Here is a 13,742-nt window from a genome sequence, read left to right on the forward strand (position 1 = left end):
GGTGCTACTTCACAGCAGTTGAAAGACATTTCAAGCTTTTTTTTTTTCCTGGGTGCTTTGTTGTGTTGCTTGTACTTGGGAACAAAGCAAGCTCCTAAAGCTACTCCTCAGTTCCTTACCTGTCCCCTATCTGTCCTAGAATTTCCCCTAGATAAATCACAGGAAAATTAAAGAGACTCTGTTGTATCCCTAGTCTCCAGACCTGCTTCCCCAACATCATAGGAAAAAATAATCACAGAATAACCTGAGCTAGAAGAGGATCATTGAGGCTAAATCCTGGCTCTGCATGGGACAAGCCCAAAAGTCACACCCCAAAACTTGGATAAACATCATTATCTTCAGACAGAACCTTCCTTTAGCAGCTCCTTTGTACATCAGTTATTCCAGACTATCATCCCTTCCATCAGATATTTACTGTCCTCTTCAATGGGCCCCAATTGTTTCATCTACTTTCCACTGCCATTTTCCAAGGTTAATATTTTGCCACAAATTCCAAATTGCACTAATTGAGACTTTTGTTTTTGTCATACAAAGCAAGATAATAGATGGAAGAAAGAGTCTATTGACAGACCTAAAATGGCTCACACTCTTAATAACTCAAATTTCCTGCTAGTGAGAGGTCCCAAGATCAATCAGATAACAAATTCCTACAAAGGTTTCATTCAGGATGAACAGGAGAACTGCAATTTCATCATTTCCTCTGAGGAATAAAGTCTATAATTCATGGAATTACAGATGAATCCTAGAATGGGTTGGGTTGGAAGGGAGTTCAGAGCTCATCTTGTTCCACCCTCTGCTATGGGTAGGGACAACTTCCACCAGCCCAGGGTGCTCCAAGCCTTGTCCAACCTGGCCTGGAACACTCCCAGGGATGGAGCAGCCACAGCTGCTCTGGGCAACCTGTGCCAGTGTCTCACCAGCCTCTGAGGAGAGAATTTCTCCCTCATATCTAGCCTCAGTCTTTCCTCCTTTAGTTTAAAACTGTTTCCCCTTGTCCTATCACTATCTGCTCATTTAAAAAATATTCTGGATATCCATCCTTATATCCCAGGAATGCAGCTCTTCGCTATCCACCAAGGGACTGTTTGATATTGCAAATATTTTTCCTGGTAACTCTTATTTGGCCATTCCCCTTTTCCTTCCTATTACCTTATTCCACTTCCAGCTGACCCAACGTGCAATAAAAAGCTGAACTCTCCTTTATAATTACACTGTCAAAGCCATGAGGCTGCTCCAAGCTGTGCATGGCCAGAGCAGCCTGAGTGCAGAGAGAATTGGCAGGAAATCCTATTTCAGAGGGAATTGTTCCTTCCTCAAGTGGAGGACAGACATATAGAAAAAAAAAAAAAGTGGAAAAAATGCAAAATATGAGAATCATGTTTGGCAGATCCAGACTGAGGTCTAGGACGTGGCATTTGCAGCGTTTTTGTTGTCTGCATTCTTCAGCAAAGGCTCTCTGCATGAACGTGCTGCACACAAGCAAGGAGTGAGTTTTTATGGCAAGAAAAGTAAGTACATGTGTCAAAAAAAACCCTTGTAAAAATGTGAGTGAAGAGGTACAAAACCTCCAGAACAGGCATAGCACTTGGCTGCCATAAACAGCATCAGGCTAGACCCAAATTCCAAACAGACTACACATTTCCCTCCCTTCCTACCCAAAATATAACATGAGTTGGCCTTAATTGAACTGAACTCGCATTTCACACCAACATAAGTGTCTTTGAAAAGAGGGAAAAGAAAACCCTGAGGAAGCTCATCCCGCTGGCTCTCAATCCATGCTGCATCCACCTACACATCCCTGCACTCAGACACAGACTCCTCAACCCTGCGACTGCTTTTTCAAAGGGTGCAGCTGCCCACAAATCATTTCAGTTCCTCCCCACTGGTTTCATCCCCAACCTTCTCTCCAATGTCTGTAAGAAGATCCTTTGTTGTCCTGAACATGTTATCACCAACTGAAAAAAAATTTCCGGGCTGGAATTGTAGCTGTAAGGATGATTCAGAGACTTGGATGTGTGCCTTGGAGATAATTCTATGCTTTAACTGAAAGTTAGTTTTGGAGTTAACTGGGATATTTGCACTGATTAAATAAAGAAACATCAAAGATGCAGGATGATGGGAGGTGTGGAGGGAGAACGCCAAGCGACCGCAGAGGGTTGGCAGGGCAAGGGCAGGGAATGATGTGGAAGAGATGGGGAACAGCCAGGACCTCACTCCAATCCCAACCATTGCCATCTCCCTTCCCCTCTCCCTCCCAAGACCTTTCACAGCATCACAGAATCCTTCACACTGGAAAAGCCCTTTAGGATCAACAAGTCCAACCACCAACCAGCACCACCACCTTGTTCACCACTAAACTATGCCCCCAAATGCCACATCTACACTTCTTTTTGCACATTCCCAGGGATGGTGGTGACTCCACCCTGGGCAGCCACTTCCAATGCTTTACAACCCTTTCCATGAAGGCATTTTCCCTAATCTCCAATCTAAACCTCCCCTGGGGCAACCTGAGGCCATTTCCTCTCATTACCTGGGGGAAAGACCAACCCCCACCTGGCTACACCCTCGTTTCAGGTAGTTAATTTTCTGTGGCATCTTTTAGCCTTCCCACATGTGTTCTCCCAAGCTTCTTGGCCATCTCCTAATTTTCTCCAGCAAGACTCCAAACTTAACAGGCTGGAAAAGCCTGTCAGCTTGGGACTTGTCTCTGTCGATTGACACACACTCTGTAACATCAAAACAATCAATATTTACATATCCTTGAAGGAATTTTTTTCCCCAGTCCCAGGGCAGCAGTGTTCTCCAGCAGTGCTGTCAGTTTAGATAGCAACAATTTCCCATCCAGAGATGCAAACCAAAAACCAGCAAACAGGAGATTCTACACCAGGTTTTATCCATCAAAACAGAGGGATAAACAACCTGTGTTAAACCAAACATACAAACCCAAACTTCCCCATGAAAATGATACTGAAATTGCTACATTTCATTCTGGTTAGAAGACAAAGAGCAAAAATAAAAGAGAATACACTTGAAGTCTGAGAGCCAGGAGACTTCAGCTCTGCATTAGCTGCTGAAGATTCCCAGATAAGCTGCAAAAATGCAGAGGGAAAGACTTGGTGACATCAATACCCTCAGTCCTGGGAGCTGCTGTGAGGCTCTTCAGGCTAAGGAAAGCCAAAATCCAATTCACACAAGCTCTTAATAATCTTGACAAAACAATTACACATGCTAAGGATACATTATGGCTGGCAGGAGATCAGAGGACAGAGCAATTCCACCGGCAGGTTCACTAAATAAATGTCACTTAATCTCCACCATCGTTACCAGCGCGCGCGTGTGTGTATGTGTGTGTGCTCAAGAGTTGAAAAGCTACTCAAAAATAGCCTAAAAAACTACTCAGGCTGTCAAAATAACTCTAGCTCAGAGTCGAAAAGCTACTCAAAAATAGCCTAAAAAACTACTCAGGCTGTCAAAATAACTCTAGGAATACATAGGCAGGTGTCCCAAGGCACAGGATCACAGAGATCTCAGCCTGTTGAAAACACAAGCTAGCAAAAAAAAAAAAAAAAAAAGAAAAAAAATCGAAGTCCAAATCCTAACATTCAAAACAGAGATAAGCACAGATTGTGAAGTGGTTTGGGAAATGCATACCAGTCACTGCCCAAATATGCAGGAGCACTGCTGCTCTACAGCTCCTGCAAGGAACATGGAAAACCAGATGGGAGTGTGTGTGTAGAGTGAGTCCTGAAACTCTTTTCTGATGCAAAGATCAATTTCAAAGCTGTGGTACTGTACAGGTGTCCTATAATGAACTCAGTGAACTTGTACAACAGGCTCAGGGGCTGAGATTTCTGTCCTGGTGGTAAAATATGACATTCCTACAGGTTTCATGCAAACAGGCAGTTGTAAAGAAACCATATATTCCAGTCTGGGGCAGCACAGGCCCAGAAAACAGACAGGAATGAGGGACAATATGACAGGATAAGGGGGAATTTAGGTTAGATATCAGACAGAAATTTGCCCTGGGAGGGTGGTGAGACACTGGCACAGGTTGCCCAGGGAGGCTGTGGCTGCCCCAACCCTGGCAATGTTCATTCCAGGTTGGATAAAGCCTTGAGCAACCTGCTCTGGTGGGAGGTGTCCCTGCCCAGGGGGTTGGGGCTGGATCATCTCTAAACTCCATCCCAACCCCTAAAATTCTATGATCCTATGATTATGGAGCTTCACTAAAAAAGTGTCAGTTAGACCTTTATGAACCAGAAGAAAACAGAACACATGAAATGCATAACAAACCAGGTTTCAGTGCTGATAATAACAGTATACCCAAAATGCTTATAAATAAAATGCTTTAGAATCTTCTTTTTCGCTTTAGGAAAAGGAACACACGTACACACTTGCATCTTCTTACTCATACCCTGTTATTCTGCCCACAAAAAGTAACCACTTTCTTTAAAAGGAAGCTGGAGGATTTTGGGGTGAGGAGTAGCAGAGGGGAAACCACATTAATTGCATTAGTTTATGCATACTGGTAGGAATTCCTTCTCAAATTTGGCACTTAACACTCAGAGTTGCCCTTTAAAACTTGGCAAGAAATTCTCTCCAGCCCACAAGTTTCCTAATTTCAGCTCAGGACACACTGGTTCATTGGGATGCACAACCTCCAGCAAGGCAGACAGCCCTAAATGTGTCAGTCTCACCTCAATTCACTTTGCTCCCTGTCAAAGTCAGACTTCACATAAAACAAAGCAAATATATAATTAAAGCTAAACTTCAGGTCAGATCCAAGGCAGAAAATCTGTATGAAATTAAGAGCAACCTTAACACAGTTTGAGAGCTGCAGTTCAGGGATGGCAACAGCAGTGAACCAAACCCTGGGCCCAAAATAACACCTTCACCCTCTCACCCCATCCAGGTCCTCTCTCCTCTTTCCCCTTCCTGTCTGACTTGGCTTCCAGTTTCTTATTCTCTGCAAATGCTGCTCACTCATCCACATAGCTTACACCTTTTTATGGCAGGAAGGTTTCAGTAACAATGTTATTGCTCCTTTCCAGTCAGGTTTATTCCATAGAGACTTTTCCCTGCTGTTCTGTTTCTGCCTGCTACAGCATTTCAGCCAGTCTGGACTTTTAATCCCTTACCAAAGCCCCAGCAGAGATACTCATAGCACTAACTACTACACAAGACACCAGTTGCACTCACAGCCTGTTAGAATTGTGAGCTCTGGGCAGTTCCTGACTCTCCAGAGGAACCAAACACAACATTTTTGGATACCTTATACAGGTAGGTGAAAGAACTGCTCGAACAGGCTCATCCCAAAGGTTCTTTCTTCACCTTTTAACATCCATTTTGAGCCTTGCTTTTAGGAACCTGTGCTTAAAGGTAGAATCAGTAGGTACCTCTTAGTCCTTCAATAGATCATGGAATGGTTTGGGTTGGAAGGACCTTAAAGCTCATCTCGTTTCACCTCCTGCCATGGGCAGGGAAGTCTCCCACCAGCCCAGGGTGCCCCAAGTCCCATCCAACCTGGCCTGGAACACTCCCAGAGATACCACAGCTACTCTGGGCAACCTGTGCCAGTGCTCCACAGGATATGACAGGCTAAAATTGTCAGCAAAGCCACAGTTGAGGTCCATCAGTCTGCACTCACCTCTCTGGCAGCGATCGTGCGTCCAGCAGCGCTCGATGAAGATGCCATTGATCACAGTGGGAGGACAGTTGCTCTTCCCTTTCACAGTGCCTGGACACACATCTCCACATTCTTCTTTGTCATCCTTGTTGGCCACGATGTAATTATCTTCTACAGAATCCAAAATCCTTGACCAGTCAATGGTGGACAAATAACACAATTCATTATTCTTCTCGATCCTCACAGCACCTCGAGTGATGTTCATCAGGTTGTAGAGACCAATTTCCTTCAGGTGAACCATCTCAAAAATGACCAGGGCATAGTTAAAGAATAGATGAGTCCCACGAATCACAGTGAGGTTGGGGAAAAGGCCCTTTAAACTCTCCAGGCCGTAGACACGGAACAGCAGCAAATAGTCTGTGATCATGGTCAGCTTTGGAAAGCTGAGCTCACGGAAATCTTCGGGTTTGGTTTTAAACATCAGCAAGATCTGCAAGTGGCCCTCGATCACAGTGCAGTTCTCCAGCATGCTCAGCCGGGTCAGGTTGTTGCGGATGTCCATGCTCCTGCAAACTGCAAGGCCAAGAACAATGGGATTTATTTATTTAACAAAAGGTGAATTGTTTGGAGTTTCCTAAATACAGTTTTGCACCCTAACGTTAACTCCGCTCAGGACACGTGGCCCTTGCAGTAAAGCAGTGTTAAGAAATACACCGTGGGGAACATTCCCTGGGATATGGTTACAAAATAAGACTCCCAGAGTATTTCATCACTTTTTTTTTTCCTGCCATCTTGAGGCTCTGGTGCCTCTATCACGACTGCAGTGGTAACACCAGCCCTGAGACGTCACTTGGTGCTCACAAAAGGAAGAGATGTCTGTGCAACTGAGGCTGTTTTCTTTAGATTGTTGCCAGCGACACACCTACCTCATCTCAGATTGTGCAATTAATGCCAGTGGATTAGAGGGAGCCATTTAGAATGGTTGCAGGGAGGGGAAGATAGGAAAGGAATAATGGCCAGAGATGGTACAGAAAAACCTGGAAATACACACACAGGAGCACAGCCCACGCTCCTGCCCAGACTCTGCTGACAGGAGTAATTTACTACATTAGTAATTTTTGCCCTGAGCGTTCTTTTCAGATGAGGTGCTTGGGATTTTTGTTATTACTTTCTCAAGGGTGCAAAGCTCCCTGTCTTGACTATGAGCAGAGGCTGAGGGAGCTGGGGGTGTTCAGCCTGGAGAAGAGGAGGCTCAGGGGAGACCTTCTCACCCTCTGCAACTCCCTGACAGGAGGTTGGAGTCAGGCGGGGGTTGGTCTCTTCTCCCAGGCAACCAGCAGCAGGACAAGAGGGCACAGACTCAAGCTCTGCCAGGGGAGGGATAGGTTGGATATTAGGAAGAGATTTTGTACAGAGAGAGTGCTCAGGCATTGGAATGTGCTGCCCAGGGAGGTGGTGGATTCACCATCCCTGGAGGTTTTCAAGCTGAGACTGGATGTGGCACTTGGTGCCATGGTCTGGTAACCAGGGTAGGGTTGGACTCGATGATCTTGGAGATCTTTTCCAGCCCAGTTGATTCTATGATCCTGTGACTATCTGGGCAGTTGATTCAGCAGCAGTAACCCAAAGAACTGGCAAAGTGAACAAATATATCAAGTATAACTTAAAAGGTAAACGGAGTAACAGGAATCCAGGTACTACCAGGAGGAGAAGGTTTGAATAGGGAAATGTCTTTTTTTTAACTCTACGCACAGGTAAGAAATCAAGAAGGAAATTCAGAGCTCCACACCTGTAGAGCACAACAAAAGCCCCAGTGATGCAACCCTTTTGAAATCAAACTTCACAGAAATATCAGCCAGGCCTTAATGCTCAAATCCGGGTGGATTCTTTATGAACTTTTCGTTTTTGAAGATTGCATCTATCTAAAGGATTCCTCTTTAGTCTAGAGCTGAGACAGAGTCTTCCCACTTAAGAACAAAAAGCATAGATCTTTCCTCTTTTTGTTACTGTATGTAAAGCACAGGAATTTTCCTCTTTCTGTTAGTGTCTATAATGCTCACCAACTATAAAAATCACCACATCACACCTTCAAGAGCTCACCCAGCAATAATCAGGCCTTGCAAGACACTGCAGAGACAAATATTCCATCCTTAGGACTGTCTGACTCCTTGTGCATTTCCACAGATCACTGCTTCGGGGGTTAAAACCAAACTCTATGCAAATGTCCTAATGATTATTCAAAAATTTGCTCCGCTGTGATACCAAAAAAAAAATAATTACAATTTGGCACCACTAACATAGGATTTGAAGCAATGCTATTGCCCAACAGGATTTTTTGGCACTCTAGCCAAGTTGTTTCATTTCTGGAAGAAAAAAGCTAATGCACACAGTACCTCAGAGATCAAGGATGTGCTTGAAAAAAGTGGGAAAGGAAACCTGATTATCAGCTAGCAACAACCTCTTTGCCCCAAACTGGAAGTAGGCAGAAAACTGTCCTGCTGCACATCCCAACCATGGGCTGAAAGAACTGGGAGAGCAACAGGTTCAGTTTAATCACCCTGAATATTTATTTGCAGTAACTAAGACGAATACATCCAAGGAAGTAAGTTCGTGACAGGACAGGACAGTGGGTTCTTCATGAAAGGAGAAGTAAGAGGACACAAAAAACCCTCAAAGACTGAAACTTAATATACAAGTCACCACTGCAACTAAAACTAGCAGATAAAATCCGAATCCAACATCTTGGTTCTTATTTAGAGCTTGCTGAACACACAGGCAATGCTGAGGTGGTACCCAGGACCATTTGCTGGATCAGCTATGGGAATGTAGCTGACCTTAAGGAAAAGCAAAGGTCAGAAAATACAGCTCAACTCTACAGACTACGAATTACTTTCGAGGGCAAAAGCTCCAGGCTGTTACTGTGGCTCAAGGCCACAGGATGCACATGCACACTGAGCATAATTACCTCAGTGTTTCATCATTTTGCCTACAGTTAGGTAAGTCACCAGGAATTGGACACAAGTTGGCCCCCAGACAATCCCTTCACCCACACAGCTATCCCTGCTCAGCTCCATGGAAAGAGAAGACAGCAAAAACTCGAGCTTGAAAGGATCTGCTCTTTGGGACAGTCAGGACAAAGTGCTGTGGCTGTGGAAATCTTCCTGTCCCGCAGTAACGGAGCTGAGGAACTCAGTCTGAAGGAGCTAACCTTGGGTGTGCAACTGCTGCATCACAGCAGCATCAGAGAGTGGGTACCCAGCACTGAGGGAATTTGTGATCCTGTTTGGCAGAGGAACGGAAACAGATCCAGTAAAGCTCCACAGAGAGCTTCACCATGGATAGAGGAACGGAAACGGATCCAGCAAAGCTCCACAGAGAGCTTCACCATGGAATCACACAATGTTGGAAGGGTCCTTGAAAAGTGGTTGGAAGGGACCTTAAAGCTCGTCCAATTCCACCCCCTGCCATGGGCAGGGACACCTTCCACCAGCCCAGGGTGCTCCAAGCCCCATCCAAAAAAAAGGTAGGGCCCAGCCACAGCTTCTCTGGGCAACCTGTGCCAGTGCCTCACCAGCCTCACAGGGAGGAGTTTCTTCCTAATATCAAACCTATCCCTTCTCTCTGTTAGTGTGAAGCCATTCCCCCTTCTCCTGTCACTCCATCCCTTGTCCACTGCTGCTTCCATCTAGCACCAACTGTTCTCTGCACCCCCAGAGCTCACAGCTCACCCCACTTTCCTATACACTCCAACCCAGTTAAATTCCACTGTGAATCTGACCCATATAATTTCAGGCTTCTGGAGATCACCACCAACACAAGCTGTGCTGCTCCTGGACCAGAGAGTCCAAAAGCTGCTCAAGGATCTTGCAAACTCCTAAGAAATGCAATGACCTGAACACCCACACAGGGCATAAACCTCCCTCACTTCCAGCTCTCCCCATCCCAAAACAAATCTCCCACTGGAGGCTGTAGAGAAGGTGACCAAAGGCTGAGAACACCCAGGATTCTGAGGAGAAAGAACAAAGGTTAGCTGAAGTTGAATCTAAGAAGAGACAGGTGAAGCTTGGGAACAAACAGCAAAGCATTTTGAAGAGTTAAGGAGCCACATAAATCTACCAGAGCTGGAAGTACAACTCCCACAGTCCATCAGCTGTTTGCCTTCCACAACTCCTTGGGTACTTCTCACCCATTCTAACCCCAAGACAGAATTCACCACTGGCCATCAGTGCTGTCAGCACAGACCCCACAGGAGGTTCCACACATCTGGCAAAGCCCAGCACAGACCTGACAGGAGGTTCCACACATCTGGCAAAGCAGGATGTTCCCCTGAGTTATCCAAACTCTGCAGCTCCCAGGGCTGAGCAGCAGCGATGGAGCAAACAGACACATCCTCTGCAGTGCTCAGAGCTCCTGCACTGAGGGCTCTGCACAAACCCTTTCACAGGAGGATGTCAAACACTGCTGGGAATCTGGTGTGGAAACTCAGGAGGCTTTTAGAGCACATTAGAGGTTTGTTTCTGAAATAAACAACTGAATAAAAGACTAATACAGTTGTAAATCTACAGAGATTAAATGGAGGTTTTACCCTTTTTCTTTTCCGCACTTAGAGAAAAATCACGTTTAAGATCTATTTTTCATGTTCTACTTCAGTTTAGTTTTTAAGTGGTAAATACCACCACAATATCTGAGCTCCTTTTTTTTTCTACCCCCTCAAGGATCAAGGAGAATAATAAGGGATTAAGAACATCTGAAACAAAATATGGTTTTCAGCTGGAGGTTTCTCCGTCTCTTCACGCCTTTCAATTTTCAGCAGTTTGTATCTCCTGTTCATGCAGTAGCTGCTTAAGTCACCCCATAAATTTATTGTTACCAAGACAACAAGAAGCAGTTTTAAGCAAAGTAATAAGTGTTTTTCCACAGCTTCTCTCTCTAGTATTTCTTCTGCAGGGACAGGGGAATTAATCAACCATTCAGGACGAAGACAAGGCAGGTCTGATCCCAGAAGAAGGAGAGCAAAGTTGAGCCATCAATTATAACACAGACAACTTGGTTTCAAAAAACACATAAATCAGCTTTCAGGGAAACACAAAAAAAAAAAAAAAAATCACAAATTGATTCTCCAGCACTAGGCCCAAAACTACTCCTGTGCAAACTACTGGCAAACCCTCTACTACCCATAAATTCCTGAATTTCAGCAGCAGCACAGCACTGGGAGGCCAGGGAGGAAGAACTCCTCCATCCCTGCTACTCACAGGGAGCTCAAAAAGCTGATAAATCACTCTAGACATGTTCCACCAGCCCCCCCAGAAACCCAAGTGGAAGGCATTCTTCTCAAAACAAACAAACAAACAAATCCCAAGATGCCAAAGCCTCTTGGACAAACTGGTTTGGTAAGAACCTTCAAGTCCTGAATGAAGAAACTAAGATCTGATGTCAGAGGTTAAGTTTCCAAGATAGAGTCTAACCAGGGGAATAGCTGGAACTTAAACCTTGTTTATAGTAAATCATGTGGAGAGCAAACCTTAATGATTCCCTGCTGTAACAAGCAAGACCAGAGTAATCTGGCACAGAAGGATCACAGCCTGTTTGAGGTAACTCTTAGTTAATTCTGCATTTTATAGTGTTTGCTGCCTACTGAACAAACAAATTATTGAAGTCACATCCACTTTGGTCGAGTCCAAAGCTTTGCAAGGCTATATAAGGCTGATTTTTAGAAGTGGTATTAGGAAACTGGAAAAAGGCCTTTAGGGTGTTTTTGGGGATCACTGCTGAGGCAGGAAAACATCATGTTCAGTGACAGGTTAGTGGAAGGGACTGTAAGAGCTCCTGGCCTACTGCAGCAAGGGTCTCCTAAATGTAAAAACCATCCAATTGTCAGATAGGAATTTTGAAGCTTCAGGTTTGCACCTCAGACATTCAGACCTGAACAATGAAGCAAAGTGGACATGAACTCCAAACTGAGCATCCCTAAAGCCTTCAGCCCCTCAGGGAACATCTCAGGTGCTTTGTTACCTTCCACTGCTCAGGTCAGCACCACCAAACTGGGGGCAAACCTCTCACAGAGGTGCCAAAAGCAGAGAGAAGCTCCCAGCCTGGCCTACAGAGCCTGGGTTGGGATATCTGTGTGCTCTCCTCACTCAGTGCCAAACACAACCACAAAACACCTCGTGCTCAGCTTCCCAAGCAAAGGTAGCCAGCAGTGAGGTGACAGCATCCCACGGCCACGGAGATCCCTCGAGGTGACGGGATGAAGTCACTGTCAGTGCTGACAGACCCCAAGATCCTCTTCAAAGGGAGCAGGAACAGGTTTCACACGCTGACAGTATCAACATAATTTATATTCCACAAGACAGTCACCCCAAAACTGACCTCAGACGGCTCAGGGGGTTTACGCTGCCCGGGACTCTCAGTCAGAGGGCACACCAGGACAGCTGACAGACACAGCTGGTGCCTACTTTGGATCCAGCTCTGCCCTCCTGCACTTACTTTTCCTACTTTATACTCCTGGGAGCAAAATTTCATTCTAGACTGAGTCTCTCGACGTCAAAAATTGACACAGGGTTGAGGTGGGATGAGCGAACAGTTTCTTAATGAGTTTATGAGCACATACAAATCTGTATGAGCCAGATCTCATAATTAAGAAACAATCTATTTTATAAGGTTGTTACTACAGAAATACACAGTGAAATCTGTCCCAACTGATGGTTTAGGTAAAGAGAACTCAGCCTGATTCCCAGCTCCCACATCAGCAGTAGCAACGAGTACATATGTAGCACTCAAATTTAGAGTGAGGAGTTTAGGAGAGAAAATACATTGTAAACTCTAGTGGCTATATTGATTAGTTTTCTCCTAACCACAAAAGGAGCCCAAAGTAAGTTGCTCTATTAGTAGATGCCTAAAACTAGGTGAGGTAAATCCCACCCCAAATACCACAGCTAATGCACTGACAGGCATGAGTCACGGGTGAGATTTATTTCAAGTTGCATTTTGTTTACACAGTGACCAAAAAAAAATACACAAACCTGGTTTTCTTCCCAAAAACAAGACATATGGATCTTCATCCTGTGCACAGGTTAGGTCTCCTTTCCTTAACCCTTGAGTCTACTCCTGTCAGTAACTTCTGAACTCACTAACATCGAGGAAGAGCTCTTCACATTGTATTCCTAAATACTTAAGAAAACTGGGGATGGATCGAGGAGGAAAAACTCAGATCTCCATCCAAAGGAGATGAACAAAGCGTGAACTCAAACCATCCACCCTGTTTGCCTCCTGAACTGCTTACCTGGTGCTCAAGGTAGCACAGGGAAGGGAAAGACACGAGGCACAAGGAAAACTACAAACGGGAGGGATATTGTCACTGGAGAGCGACGTTATCTCGGGGCCTGCCCGTGTGAGCACAGGGCACAGAGCTCCAAGAGGCTTCATTAGATCCGTTGCTCAGGGAACAACTTGTTTGCTTATGCAACTCGTGTCCGTGCGTTTGCCCCGGGAGCCAGGCTGATGTCGGCCCGCGCAGCACCGGCTTGTTTTCCAGCCCCTCCGTCCTGCTCCGTGACCTCATCCTTCCCAGAAAACAGTGTCAAACACCACAGCAGCTGAACACCTTGTGAACGAGGCACTTTCCAAACCCTCCATAAAATACTTCAGAAAGCCTTTGCATGAAGGACAGGAAAATATTCCAGCCCACGCTTCGCCGTCTCCTGGTTCTCCATCCACAAACTCTCCAGCACAGAGTAATCCAACCACATAGTAACACAGCAGAGGTTATGGAGTTAAGATCATAAACACACTTACACCCCAGAAAGCAAATAGGATTTACATAAATAACTAAACAAGCTCCACTGCAGCAGCAATAATGCCTTCAAATTAGGAACTGCTGGGCTCACATATTTATTCTTAGTGCTCTATGTCAACTGCCTTTCCCACCTCTCTGTGGGTAACGGGTGGTTTGCACACACCAGCTGGGACTGACCCTCCCCTGGCATCGCTGGACCACCACCTTCTTTGAGGCTCTGAATGTAAAACTGTGTTTGAGGAAGAAACTGGGCTATTTTTGACATATATAACCTGTGGCATGGCTGGAAGAGAGGCTGTTTTACAGGCACAATCTGTTTTA

The 13,742-nt window shown here is 45.2% G+C and overlaps 1 protein-coding gene across 1 annotated transcript in view; it reads right to left on the minus strand.

The window, feature by feature from the left end:
- The window catches only part of LOC103800983 (insulin receptor-like), a gene marked incomplete at its 3' end in the record, with an annotated part of 39,204 nt that extends 33,016 nt beyond the window's left edge, over positions 1-6,188 (minus strand). Inside the window, 1 exon segment of the mRNA XM_009073378.1 lies at positions 5,648-6,188. Coding sequence (XP_009071626.1) covers positions 5,648-6,188 — 541 coding nt within the window.
- Positions 6,189-13,742: the final 7,554 nt, after the last annotated feature.

Source organism: Acanthisitta chloris, unplaced genomic scaffold, assembly GCF_000695815.1.
Source record: "Acanthisitta chloris isolate BGI_N310 unplaced genomic scaffold, ASM69581v1 scaffold1144, whole genome shotgun sequence".
Classification (NCBI taxonomy): Eukaryota; Metazoa; Chordata; class Aves; order Passeriformes; family Acanthisittidae; genus Acanthisitta; species Acanthisitta chloris.